At 40.7% G+C, this 13,867-nt stretch overlaps 1 protein-coding gene across 1 annotated transcript in view; it reads left to right on the forward strand.

The window, feature by feature from the left end:
- Positions 1–13,867, forward strand: part of LOC121930893 (voltage-dependent calcium channel subunit alpha-2/delta-4-like) — a 113,873-nt gene that overhangs the window by 45,344 nt on the left and 54,662 nt on the right. Inside the window, exons 11-13 of the mRNA XM_042467857.1 lie at positions 8,338–8,415; positions 10,007–10,087; positions 12,013–12,087. Of these exons, the coding sequence (XP_042323791.1) occupies positions 8,338–8,415; positions 10,007–10,087; positions 12,013–12,087 (234 nt within the window). The remainder of the gene's footprint in view (positions 1–8,337; positions 8,416–10,006; positions 10,088–12,012; positions 12,088–13,867) is intronic.

Genomic DNA, 13,867 nt, shown 5'->3' on the forward strand with positions numbered 1-13,867 from the left:
CTGATCTTTGTTTGGAGCTGTATATAGTAGAATAAGTAGATCCTTTATATAAGACTACTGAGTTGTCTGGTGTCTTGGGTGAAGCTACAAGAACCAGTTGGATCCTGAAGAAGAGGGTGAAGACTTCTGTGGAAGTAGAGTGAGAAGGCTTGGAGAGTTTGTCGGGGTCTTCAGCCTGTTCTCTGTACTCTGCTAGCTATAACCACTGGCCAAAACTAGTCAGCGCGGTGCACAACCAGGTGGTGGTTCGAGCCCGAGGTGAAGAGCTACACACTCCCATCCATCCCTGACATCTTCAGTGGAAGAAAACTGATGCCATGAAACAAAATGATTTGTGTAGTTAAACTCCTGACAATCCTTTTTTAGGATCCTAAACTAAGTCATTAAGGACAATACATGACACCTTAATTTATGTCAGTTCTCCCTGTGTAACTTATAACAGAGTGCCTTCTGCAGCTCCACGGGTCTGGGGAGTCATGACCCACTTCCTGAGATAAACTATCTCTCTTCCTGGGGTAATCCTCTGTAAAGTGTTTCTATTTAGTACACAGAAGACAGAGATATTACTTAAGTCATGCTATGCCAGGTGATTAGCTTTGAGTTCCTGTATCATGTGGAATTTCAAGGACTTAACTCAGAAGTAAGGGTGATAAATGTTTCTGTCAAGGATGCTTAGGCCAGATTCCTGCATTCACTAGAGGTTGGGCTAGACACTCTTGGGAGTATTCGATTTCTATGATCTATGTATCTGTAGACACTTTTAAGAAATGTAGGCCTGTTACAGACAGCCAAAATAAAGCTGCTTCGAGTCACAGTGGAGGTTGGTGTTTCAATGATGCATGCGTCCTAGAGTCCAGGTTGCCACCAAAGCCACGCTCCAGCCCTAAGGACTGGAGCATGGCTTTGGTGTGGCTTCTGGACTCTTAGGACGCATGCATCACTGAAAACACATACCTCCACTGTGACTCGAAGCAGCTTTATTTTGGCTGTCTGTAACAGGCCGTAGTGTTGATATTAACCACCTGTTATTGCTATCCACTTCCATACTATTTGTCTATTTCAGAAAACACTCTGTGGTGATTCTATCTTTCACAAGCTTTAACCATCTTCAGTTGAAAGCTTATTCAAAAAACTTACTGCACTGTCCATGTACGCTTCAGTCCATATGATGTCATGATCATGGTTGATAACCTGGTCGACTGAGTACATGCAAGTTTCCATTACTTTTCCTGGACGTCAGCCAAAGTGGATATTTGCGTGTAGTCATCTTAGAACAAAGAAACAGTCCCCAAATAGAGTTAATTTTCATTAATTATGTTTCTGGATCTACATTCTAAAGTACACTGGGTTCTGATTCTAAAATAGGTTACACTTCATACAAATACAACAAAATCCTCTGTGCATGCACTCACTGACCTGGGAATCCATCAGTGTCTCAGCCAGTTTGTGATGACATTTCTAATTTTTACCTACTTTCAAGAGGTAGAGTGAATGCACTCTCATGGGTGACAACTCACACCTACCACCATTAAGCAAGACTTGAGAACTAGCAATTTGCCAGTATTGTATATACCAACTACCACACAAGGTCACATTCATGGCAAATATTTTCTCATGAATTGAATCAGTAACATAAAACCGATATAACATTAGGGAGTGTTTGGATGGGTCATAAAAAGAGAAAAGGTTAAAAATGCCCAAGTGAAAGCAATAAGAGCTAGGATGCAACTGCAATTAAGCTACAATGTTTTGTACAAGTAAAGAAAACGGGGCACATCTCAGCTTCACAGTATTATACAGAATCTGAATATGCTATTAAAATGCACTGATTGCAACAGTTTCATTCTGTTTCATAGATTCATTGTCATCATCATATTATTTTACTTTTCTTTAAACTACCCTGGGAATGCTGGCTGGTGCATGAAAGGCAGAATTTTAAAAAATGAAATCGATAGATGCAACCTCTACTCATTTTATTGTATAATTTGACACCAATCTGGAAGTGTCCTTAAGAGAAACTTCCCCTCTGTGAATTTGTGTCCGTGACTCTCTACCCCATTTCATGTGGAGTTCCTCTAACTCTTTATGCATTTTTTAAATAAGAAACAAAACAATCCCATCACAACTTTTTCAACCTGCCCTTGCTTTATTCATTTTGTTCTCCAATAGACAGAGGTCTCCTAATTCAGTTCACTAAACTGTATCTTTTCTGATCTTTCCTGTTATGGGCATTTGCTCAGTACTGGATAGAAGAAGTCTTATCTGAGAATCCATCCATTTCTTGCTACTCCTTTTCAGGCTTTTAGTTCAAGCTCAAATTACACTTGATCACCAAGACTATTTAAATGATTTTCAGAAAGGATGAAGACAAAGAATTGCACTTTACCTTTATTGTTACAAGCTATCCATTTGACATTCTGTGCAAAGCTGACTTCCCTCCCTATAAGATATGTAAAAAACCCGGACCTGTAGTACAAGAATGCAGTACTGGAATTAGTTTAAAACATTAAACAGTGTACCATGGCTATTCCACTACAGTCTTCTCCTTGTGGTCTTCAGTTACTCTGACATGAGTTATTTGAAAAGTAAAGATGTGTTTGCCACTTCTCATGATACGAATGCAAGAAATAATATTTCACCCTGAAGCAAAAATGCCCACCCCTTGGGTGGATTAAAGGATTATGCCAGATTCGTTTAGGAATGCTTGTTTTGTCTAGCCATTTCTATTTTATACTGGATTTTCATTGTCATCTGGCACAATCAACAGACCATTCCAAGATGTTAGAGCTCGCCTATTTTCCCTGTTCCTTTCCCATTAACCAACCAAGAAAGAGAACATGAACATAACAATTCTGCTTATAGAAGCCTGTTTCTTCTTTGTTCAAAGAACCATTTTCCAAGATGAAAATTCTGATGATTTTGGCTCACAAAGTAAATTCCTGGATCATAACAGAGCTTAAAAAAAAAAAGAAAAGAGCTTTGAAAGTCCCTTCTTCTTTCTCTTTAGAAAGGCTTATATTTACATTCTCTTTATTCCCCCCTCTTCTCACATACATGTTTTATTTCATTTACTGTATATCCCATGTTGCTTTTTCCTTGACAGAAGAGACAAGCTGCTTCTAAAGCTGAACAGTGGCTTGTCTCTATGTCAGTGAGACTACTGTTACAAAAAGTAGAGTGAAATTTCACCTCAAATGAAATATGTGGAAATGAGGTTTCATCTTAAACTAATTTCTGAATGAAGCTGAAAGTAATTTTTAAAAGACAAGAGAAAGTTCTCAAGGTGGTTATGGCCATTCCTGGTAAAAAGCAAAACTGAGATGAACCCCTAATTTCTCCTCCTTCTGGGTGACAGCTGTTGAGAAACTATAATGATGTGGATTTTATCAGCTCTACTACACCTGGGATTATTGAGAGCTAAAGATATACTCAAAGAAAGGATCAAAGATGTAGCTCTTCTGGATGTTGGGACATGGATTTTGAGCTACCTGACAATTTGGTATTATAGGCCGGTTACAAACCGGCATTTGGGACGTCTGGAGGACATCCCATTTTAAAAAGGGGGCGTCTCTTCTAGACGCCCCTGGGCCTAATACGGACTCCGTCCGTACAAGATGGCACCGGCCCTTCTACATGGCCGGCGCCATCTTTGCATATCGGACGCTGAGTGTCCGTACGTGTCGCGTCCTTTGTGACATAGCGAGTGCGCCCCTGGCGCCTCGCTACGTCGCAAACGCGACTCTAAAAGAAGCTCCAAAATGGAGCTTCTTTTTCGGTCCGCACGGGAGCCACTAACCGGCAGCGGCTGCAGAGCGCCGCAAAGCGGCGGTCTGTAACCCGCCATAGTAAATATTTTGTGCAGGCGTGTTATCTTTATGGCATAAAAAATCCAAAATGGTCAGAGGTGCCATCAACTTGGCTAATTTTAGTGCTTATCCATCAGTCCTCTTATACCTTGTCTGCACTGGTCAGGATACTCTGGGGGCAGACTGGGGTATCCTAGCTTTGGAGATGCCTTAATGATCTGGCCCTGTTTCTACAGTGAGGCTGCTGTCTGCATGGGCATCCTATTGTGCCACATGTGTCCACTGCTGCCTCTGGTTGCTCACTTCTCAGGTCAAAACAAGGCACCCAACAATGATCATATGGCTGGGTACCTCATTTTGACCTCAGCAAGTGATTGGCAACAGCAGCAGATATGTTGGGTGGCTGTGTAGACAGCCACCCGGGTGTGGAAATGGAGCGCTCTAGATCTTCCCAGGAGATCCAGAGTAAGATGTATTGTTTTTTAAATTTTCTCTCATCCAGACTGCTTGCATCAGAACTGGGGTTTGGGTTATGCATTGTCCAAACAGGACAATGCCAGAATTAAGGAAAATGAGGGTTTTTGATCTGTAAAGATGAGGATGTATAGGGGAAAACTGACATATACCTTACTCCCAGTGTATCTGCCCCTGTCCATCATGCATGGTTGAAACAGTTGACCATGTACATCTTTTCTGCCTCTTAATACAAGGACAACCACTCTTATTACCCCAATTTTAGCAGATTTTCTAGGGAGATCTGATCATTTTTATTGATTCCATAATTGGAATTACATTTAAGTGGGCAAAATTTTGTGTTTTAGCATGTTCTACTAGAAACCAGCTTACTAAATCTTCTTAGTAATTTTATTGCTTAGTAATGTTATCAATACCAGTAGGCTGTGATAGGCAGTTATATTTCTGTCACTTGGAATTCTCTCAGACTTGTAACATGTACCTGTTCATTTTATACTTCTTTATATTGTAACCATAGGCACAGTACAGACAGGTGAGACACCACTCCTTTCTGCCCTGGATCACTGCCACAGCAGCCACACACACACATGGCATGATCCATTCCTGGAGCGGCACAGTGACATCTCTTGTGTGCTGTGCCATTTGGATGCAGCGCACAAGGCACGTCATCAGCACGCATGCCATCTGAACACATGTGCAGCCAAAATGGTGCCGGGAGAACGCGGAGTGTGCAGACGCTCCACTCTCCTGAACCCTAATTTCGGCCCCAGGCCACTGCAAAGCAGCTGTCTGTACTGAGTCTATAGATTCATGGGGTTGTCCTAAATTAACACACATACAGAGAGAGAGGCTAGTCTGTGGCCATAATTAAGATGTACATTCTTGCAGTTAATGCAAGAATCCCTTAGTTCATTTAAAATGCAAATAGCTGCTGGGGTGTGGTGATCATTGCTAGAATTAAAATAGGTGGGAAGGGGAGTTTAACCCTTTCTCTCTTTTTTTGTATCCCTGACAAAAGTCATTCCTCCAAAGCTAGAGAGGCTCCCTCTCGATGGAGAAGCACCAGCTTCTAATGAGCTATTTTATCTTCAGGGTTGCAACATAGCAATAAAGGAGTGATTTCTTCCTTTCTCCCTGCCATGGTCCCAATAAATATCAGAATGCCGTTCTACCCCCTCCACAGTCTCATTTTTAAAAACATCTGTTATGTTTAGTCTGGCTCTAAAATGGCAGCTAAATCCATGCACCTGACATGGTTGTTTTCATCCCCTCCCTTTTTTTCCTCACCTGCCAGGTAAGCCCATCAATGAAATAGGGGCTCCACCAGAGGGGATTTGAGTTTGAAAGCTATGTAGCTGTTCCCTTATCTAGAGAACAACGATGAGAATTTCTGGCCATGAAGTCCTAGTAAAAGTCAGTATTGCCAGCCATACTGTGTACTGAAGAGTATTGTCTGTGCAACCTCCTATCTATCTTGGCTCTGGACTGTTTGGAATCTTTTTTTAAAAAAATCTGTGCAATGGTTTTGTTCATTAATGATCCGTCTCTTACTATTATGTTTCTTGCTTGCATTTGTCTTGTTGACTGCTGCATGTTTCATTAGCTTGCCATTCATCCATTCATCTAGTTGTCCATTCATTAATGTGTACATTCATTTGTCATCCACATTTCTCACTAGCTGCCACAATCTGAGGAGGTAACAACTTGCCCTGTGTTCTGTGGACACCAGCTATTTATTTATCTTGTGTCAGTCTTTGTGTTCTGTACTAGTTTACTTAGATGTAGCTAAATCATACATCCAAAGTAGGGAGCAGAAGGCAATACTGCCATGACAGGGCTGTATAGCATGGGAAGGAAGCACTTAGTTCTGGATGTATCTGAAAAGTTGTGCTGTGCCATTGTATTGTAGTGTGGTAGTAAACACCATGTCTCTGGTTCAAATACTTGCTTTATTTGGAATGCATTGGATTTCCCTAGGTGCAGTCATAAATCCAGTTACTTATGCAAGCTCAGTTCAATTCAGCAGAACTTATTTCTGAGTTTGTATAAGATTGTTTTGCTATTCAAACCACAATCTGTTAGCCCTTTCACCTGTAATTATAGTGCCCTATCTTAATGTATTTGTAAGGATTAAAGGGATGATGTGCTTTGAAGACTTACAAAAGTGCCTCTGTGGACACTATAATAGTAATAGATTCAATGAGGAAATGTATGGAGGATGACTCTTAACAAATTATAGTTTAATTAATTCCCTGTGTATGAACATGTGTGTGTAATATGAATATGCAGCCCATATTGAAGCGGGATGACAGTGTATTTTTAAGCTATGCTTATTCATGCTGCATCATTTCAACAGCATGTACTCAGCCAATTTATAGCAATTTCCAGCACTGTTTTCATTAGCTGCTGGTTGGAATGAGTGAATTGCTGTGATCCTCACACTGTGAAATAGGTCATGACTACTCTTGACTGCTTTTGAATGGTAGTTTATGTATTCTTTATCAGTAGGATGGTGACTCTGTTGTGGATTTAGTCAGACTTTTAAAGGACTTATTCCAAGGTGCTTCATCTATTTTGGGGCTACAGCTTCACATCTTGGGACCTTATCGCATTACCTTTTAAATCAGCAGCAGCCTAGGGCTGCAGCCAGGACATGGCATGGAGGCGGGGATTATTGTAAATAGCCACCAAATCTCTAGGTGCCACCACCCCGTATCCCGGCTGTGCTCTGCTGGCCCCTTTTTGAAAATGAAAGCTCCCTGAGTTTTAAAAAGGGCCAACTGAGCACAGCTGGGACATGGGATGCTGGCGCACAGTGATTCGGCGGTGATTTACAATGCAATAATCCCTGCCTCCATGCTGCATCCTGGCTGCAGCCTGTTAGGCTGCTGCTGGCTTAAAAGGTAATGTGATAAGATCCTTGCCTAGCTCCTTTAAAGTCCATTTAAAAACCCAGAGTAGATTCACCACCCACTGACTCAGAAGACCCCAGCTGCCACTGATGAATCTGTTTCCTTCACCAAGTAAGTTACATTTCCTCTGACAACATATCGAAACATTTCTGTCTCTCATTTTCTCCTTTCTCTGAAATGTGCTTGTGTGTCAAAGAAAATAGCTTTGTGATATTTGTGTTTATTTTTTTCATACAAATTTTCAGTTACCTGTTTCAGTCTTCTGATAATCCAGATACACTCTTCCCATGTAGTCCAACTTCTTTCCTTGTACAATCAATGGACTAAATGAGGGATTGAAGCCATGGTTTACCAGATGTTGTTGGGATATAATTCACAGCGTTCCTCACAATTTGCAATCCAATAACACCTGGAAGGCTGCATAATTCCCATCTTTGACTAAATCCAGTTGTTTGTCCCTACTGGAATTAGAGCTATTGAATCAATGGGATTTACTCATCATCATCATGACGACCACTATCATTGTTCTTATATCTATTTAAACTCTGCCTTTCCCCGAAATGAGGATTCAGCACATGTGTTGACTTAACAAATCTCATCAGTTCAGTGACTCTATCCCAGTTGGGACTAACCATTGGATTTATTTATATATTTTTGTTTAGCTGAATTTCTGGTTTTCTAAGGTTGTGGCTGTCATTTTCATGTAAAAGTTCTGCATTGCTTGAATATTGCCATTTGTACTCTACCTTCTCTCCTCCTTGTATTGCCATTTCTATTCTGCCTTCTCTTACTCATATTACTTTATAGACGTAAGTATGTTTGGGACATATTATGTGTGCCACGTACTTGAGCTATCCTTTTGTGCCTCTGGCTATGCTATGCATGAACATGCATAGGTGTGTGCATACTTGTAAAATGTCCTTTGTATGTATATTCCTCTGTCTAGAATATTTCATACAAACTTTGACAAAACTCTTTTCACTTTCATCACTCTCCTCAAGCATACTCCTAGCATCCTTTTTGGTAGTTTTTTTTAATGTGTGCTTTTCAATCATGCTTTTCACTGGTTGGTGTCCTTCACATTATTAGAATTGTCCATGTGTTAATGTACTGCTCCTTTTTTCTTTCCTTTTTTAACCTGATAGCTCTTTGCAACTCAAGCGCAAAGCCTCTTGCTCATGACAACTGTGGCTATGCCAGTCTTCAGCAAGAAGAATGAAACGGTAAACATGATGCTCTTTGGCAACCACTAACTCCATTTAGAACAAGAAAAGCTATAAAGATAATGTTATGTTTGCTTAACAGAATGCATATAAAGGCTAGGTAATGTTAATGGTCCTCTTAGACACAACATCATTTCTTGGCATGTTCTACAGCTTTGTCTCATTGCTGCTGATTATGAATCCCACCCTTGGCAGCATTTTAAAGATAATGGCAGACTGGCCTTTGGGATGCTGTGTATTCTTCTCCAGAAAAATGGGCCATAACTCAATGGCATGGGTTATAACTCAATGGTATGGAATGTATCTAGTCTTATTAGACATAAAGGAGTCCATTAACACATTTAAAACTAAATGGGAAGAAGGAATTTCTGATATAAGCTTTTATGGACTCAATTCAGTTTATCAGATCTATAACTGCAAAGGGGAAATTTGTAGCATAACATTTTGTGGACTCAAACTACTTCATCAGATGCATCTGATGAAGTAGACTGAGTACACCAAAGCTTATAAAAGAATTATTTTCTTCCCAGTTGATCCCAAAAGTGTCAATGGATTCCTTGATGTCTTTTTATGCTAAAACAGATTAGCACAGCTATTTTTTTCATGACTAGCCTTATTAGGTTTCTTTTCTGCTTTCTCAGAGGTAGATTTTCACTTTACATTTTATAATCTCAGAGGTACAAAATATACAAATTATACATGAAGGTGTGAGAAATACATTTTGATATATGTCCAATTAAAATATTCACAGTGCTTTCCAGATTACCAGTTGTAGATAGGGACACAATACTAGATACTGAAAGGAATGCAGTAAATTTTCCTTTAAATATCCAGAATGGTGTCCCTACGTAGAGACCTGGTGGTGCAGTGTACTGCAGCCACTCACTCACAAATCATAAGGTTGCGAGTTCAATACCAGCCAAAGGCTCAGGCTCGACTCAGGCTTACATCCTTCCAAAGTTGCTAAAATGAGTACCCAGATTGTTGGGGGCAATTAGCTTACACATTGTAAACCGCTTAGGGAGTGCTTAAGTGCACTTATAAGAGGTATAGAAATGTACTTGCTATTGCTAGAAGTGGTAGTTTGGAAAGCACCATGAATACAGTAAATTTTAGCAGGGCCTGTATATCCTAAATGCACCATATCCTTTCTGATCTTGGAAGTCTTGGAGATAAAATTTGAATTCCCTTAGCAATTATTCACTTTTGGATCTCAGAAGAAGTACCTCTTTGCTAATGAAATTCAAATTGTATCTCCTGGACTCTGGAATGCTTTGTTCCCATTGCCTCATGGTCAGGAGGAAAAGGGTCCTGCTTACATAGATATCCACCCACAGAACAGCACATCAACAACTCTTTGAGAAAATGCAGGCCTGTGATAAACATCGTAATGATTTTTAATATATTTGCCTGACAAAGAAGCCAGTGGCACTTTGAAAGCTTGCATCATGTATTTTGTGCATTTTGGTTGGGCAAATAAAGGTATCACTGTTCTATTAGACTCAGATGGTGAACAAAATAATAATAGTGACTAAAACACATGGAGGATGGGGTCTGTGTTGCCTGTTCTAAATTCTCTATTCTTTTTCAGAGATCTCATGGCATTCTCCTGGGGGTGGTAGGCTCAGACGTTCCTCTGAGAGAACTCCTAAAGCTTGCTCCCCGATACAAGGTATGAACCAACATAATGCCATCCAGTTGTTGTGATGTGCAACAAACATCAAAGAAAGTTATATTACAATGACAAATTAAGCTGTAAGGTGCCCTCCAAGTGCCTCTTCTGTCCCTACGGTGGACAATGCACACGGTGCATTTGCTACAAGATGTGGTCTTTGTTTCAGGCCAGCATTAGGCCTCCAGATAAGCCAAAACAAGAAAAAGTCTTGTGGCATCTCAACAAACTAATAAGGATTGTTTTCGTAAGCTTCCATTGACATTGGAAAGCTTGCAACAAAGCTCCCACCAAGTAAGCATTGTTGGTTTTTAAGGCAGTACCTGACTTTTTGGCTCTTTTACAAACATTGCTGCCCACTCCTACATTTTTTAAAAGTAGTTTAGACTACTAGTTCCAGCTACCAGTCCCCAGTGTGGCACCTATTAACACATTGGTTGACTGAATGACAGTTTCTAAAATCCTAAAATCTACCTGACTGTCTAGGTTTTGAATACAATAACATCCAAAATCCACAAAACAATGATGCCTTAATTGGGCCAACCAAATGCACAAAATACAGGTTGCTAGCTTTCAAAGTTTCACTGTCTTCTTCATCATGCAAAGATGGTAAAAATCTTATCTTTGCCTAATGAAGAAGCCAATGAAGCTTCAAAAGTTTCCAACATGTATTTTGTACTTTTGGTTGGCCCAATAAAGGTATCACTGTTTTGTGGATTTTGGATGTTATTGTATTCAAAACCTAGACTGTCAGGTAGATTTTAGGATTTTAGAAACTGTCATTCAGTCAAGCAATGTGTTGACTGAGCCCATAGGTGCAACACTGGGGACTGGTAGCTGTACTATGCTACAAAGCCAACACAACTGCCCCTGGATAGATTTTGAATAGTTCTATTTGAATAGCTTTTCAGTGTTATTAGTAGATTAATTCAGCTAAAGTGCTTGGATTATGATGTACATTATTATTTCACTTGTGCCCAACCTGCCTCAGGAGCTTTGTATTTGGGGGAGGGAATCCTGTTGCCCTAATAGTTACACTTTTCCTGGTATTGTTCAGCAGTGGCAAGCAGGGACGTAGCCAGGATTTTGGGAAGGGGGGGGGGGGGGGGCTAAAAGCCCCCCCTTATAAAGGGGGTGGGGGGGGGGGGGCAGCAGCGCACACCACACATTCTTTTTATTAAAGGGAGGGGGGGGTCCGGACACCCCAAGACCCCCCCCCCCCCTTGGCTACGTCCCTGTGGCAAGGAAGATAGAACAAAGCTTTTGGCTTCTAACAGTTTAATTCTTAGATGCCTTACTTCCTCCATGGCTGCTGCACCTGTGACTTTGCTCCTTCTGCTCCTTAATTAGTTACACCAATATAGTGCACCAGCAAGTTTCCAACCATGGAGTGCTGGTGTACCATAGTGACTAAGAAATTGAACAACAAACCAGGAGGTCACTAGTTCAAATCTCACCTCTTCCATGAACTGGGAAGAACAAGGATGATAGCTGGAAATGCTGTCTGATTAATGCTGACTCCATATGGACACCATGCAATATTCTTATACGAAAACTCACTTCAGTGTGATTTCTTCCCCCGACCCACAATATAGGGTTAGTATACCGCAAAAAAAAGTCTTGCAGATAAGAAGGTGTTTTGGTGCAAAGATATTATGAAAATTCATAACCACCTACGCTGATTTCTTAAAAGCATTACAGATTGTGTTGTGGTCACAAGTGACAAAGCTACAATATTCTGCTTATTCGAAAAATATCGGCAGTAGATCTAATTGAAACCTCATGCTGGTATCTGAATTCTGTAAATAGAAATGATATCACAAGCACTAGCAAATAGGTATCCATTTTTGTGGAATTGATTTCTGCCATTTTCACTCTTATGTAAGGGATATAAACTTAATTAATCCAAAACATTGTATTTATAGCTGGGCGTCCATGGATATGCCTTTCTAAACACTAACAATGGCTACATTCTGTCTCATCCAGACCTCCGGCCACTGGTAAGTGTCACAGATGTATTGAATGTCTTTTCTGCTTTCATGGGATACACTGGGGTCCTTAGGTATTTTACGTCTTTATGGAGTGCTGTGTTTCATAGGCGTTTATCACACTGAGGTTATTGGAGCTAAGATCAGGGATGAGTGCGGGTCGAACGATGCGAATTGACATTATAACGTGACTGTTTTATCACACCTGGTTGCTGTTCCGTTGCCCTTCCGAATCAAGGGGGAATCGAATCCAAGGAAGTCACGTGATGCGGATTCAGGCAAAGTGGAGTGAGTGCAAATTGTATTTCCACACCACTGCATACCAGGGGGGATTTAAGGATTTGAATTGGGACCCTTACGCATGCTCATTGGGGCTCTGGACGCATCCTGAACCTTTGCACTTCCGGGATGAAGAAGGGAGCCTGGCTCCACTTTCACGGGAATGACAGCTTCCCCTTTCTTCCTCCCTTCTATTTTCCCATCCCATTCAAAGGGGTCCTCCGTGTCAGAGCCCCCATCCATTTCAGCCACATCTACATCTATCCTCTTGTCATTCTCCTCATCTATTCCATCTACATCTCTCCTTCCCTTTGTAGCAGTTGCATCCACCCTGGGGAGATAATCTGGTTTAACTCCCATTTAACTGTCCTGGCTCAGTGCTATGGAATTCTGGGAACTGCAGTGTCCTAAGACATTGAGCCTTCTCTGCCAGAGAGCTCTGGTTCCTCAGCAAACTAATAACTTAAATTATTATTATTGTTGTTGTTGTTGTTTTAAAAATACATTATATTATTAATATTACTTATTATTATTATTATTATTATTATTATTATTATTATTATTATAAAAGAATAAATTATTATTATTATTTTAAAAATAAATTATTATTACTATGGGAGTTTGAGTTTGTTGTGGGGTCCTTGGCTTGAGGCTATGGAATTCTGGGAGTACCATCTCTGCCTCCAGCCTCCTGTTTCACTTTCTTCACATCTATAATCTGGATTGAAATCCCTTTCCTCTGCATCTGCATTAGGAAATAATCCGGTTTGACTTCACTTTAACTGTCCTGGCTGAGTGCTATGGAATTCTGGGAACTGCAGTGTCCTGAGACATTGAGCCTTCTCTGCCAGAGAGCTCTGGTTCCTCAGCAAACTAATAACTTAAATTATTATTAATATTATTTTTAAAATTATTATTATTATTTTAAAATAATAAATTATTATCATTACTATGGGAGTTGGAGTTTGTTGTGGGGTCCTTGGCTCGAGGCTATGGAATTGTGGGAGTACCATCTCTGCCTCCAGCCTCCTTTTTCTTTCTCTTCATATCTGTCATCTGGATCTCCATCCCTAGCCTCACGTGAAGGATAGGGAATGTCACCTATCTCTAAATGCTCTCTGCTTCATCCAAGTATATCACCCACCGGCAAAATTGTTGCTGTTGTTGTTGTTGTTATTTTGCAGTGAAAATTTATTAATAATAATACATTTCTTTCACTGCAAAATAATCAGTGTAGAAACTGCAGTTCTACTTGGAAGTAAATCCTGCCTCCACCTTGGTCCCACTTTGGAGGATGTCCTACCCCCCCACCCCCAAAGAGTCCTTTAGAAGTTTTACTAACCCCACTCTCTCTCTTTGCTCCCTCTTTTCCCTTTCTCTCCCCCCCCCAGTCTCCCCCCTCCTCGCCAGCATGGTCCTATCCACATTAAAACGTGAAGGCATTCATTCAGGGGGGAGCACCAGTAGCAAATGGCGCAAAAATGCAGCATGGCATCATGGGAAATTTGCAACC

This window comes from Sceloporus undulatus, chromosome 5 (genome assembly GCF_019175285.1).
Source record: "Sceloporus undulatus isolate JIND9_A2432 ecotype Alabama chromosome 5, SceUnd_v1.1, whole genome shotgun sequence".
Classification (NCBI taxonomy): Eukaryota; Metazoa; Chordata; class Lepidosauria; order Squamata; family Phrynosomatidae; genus Sceloporus; species Sceloporus undulatus.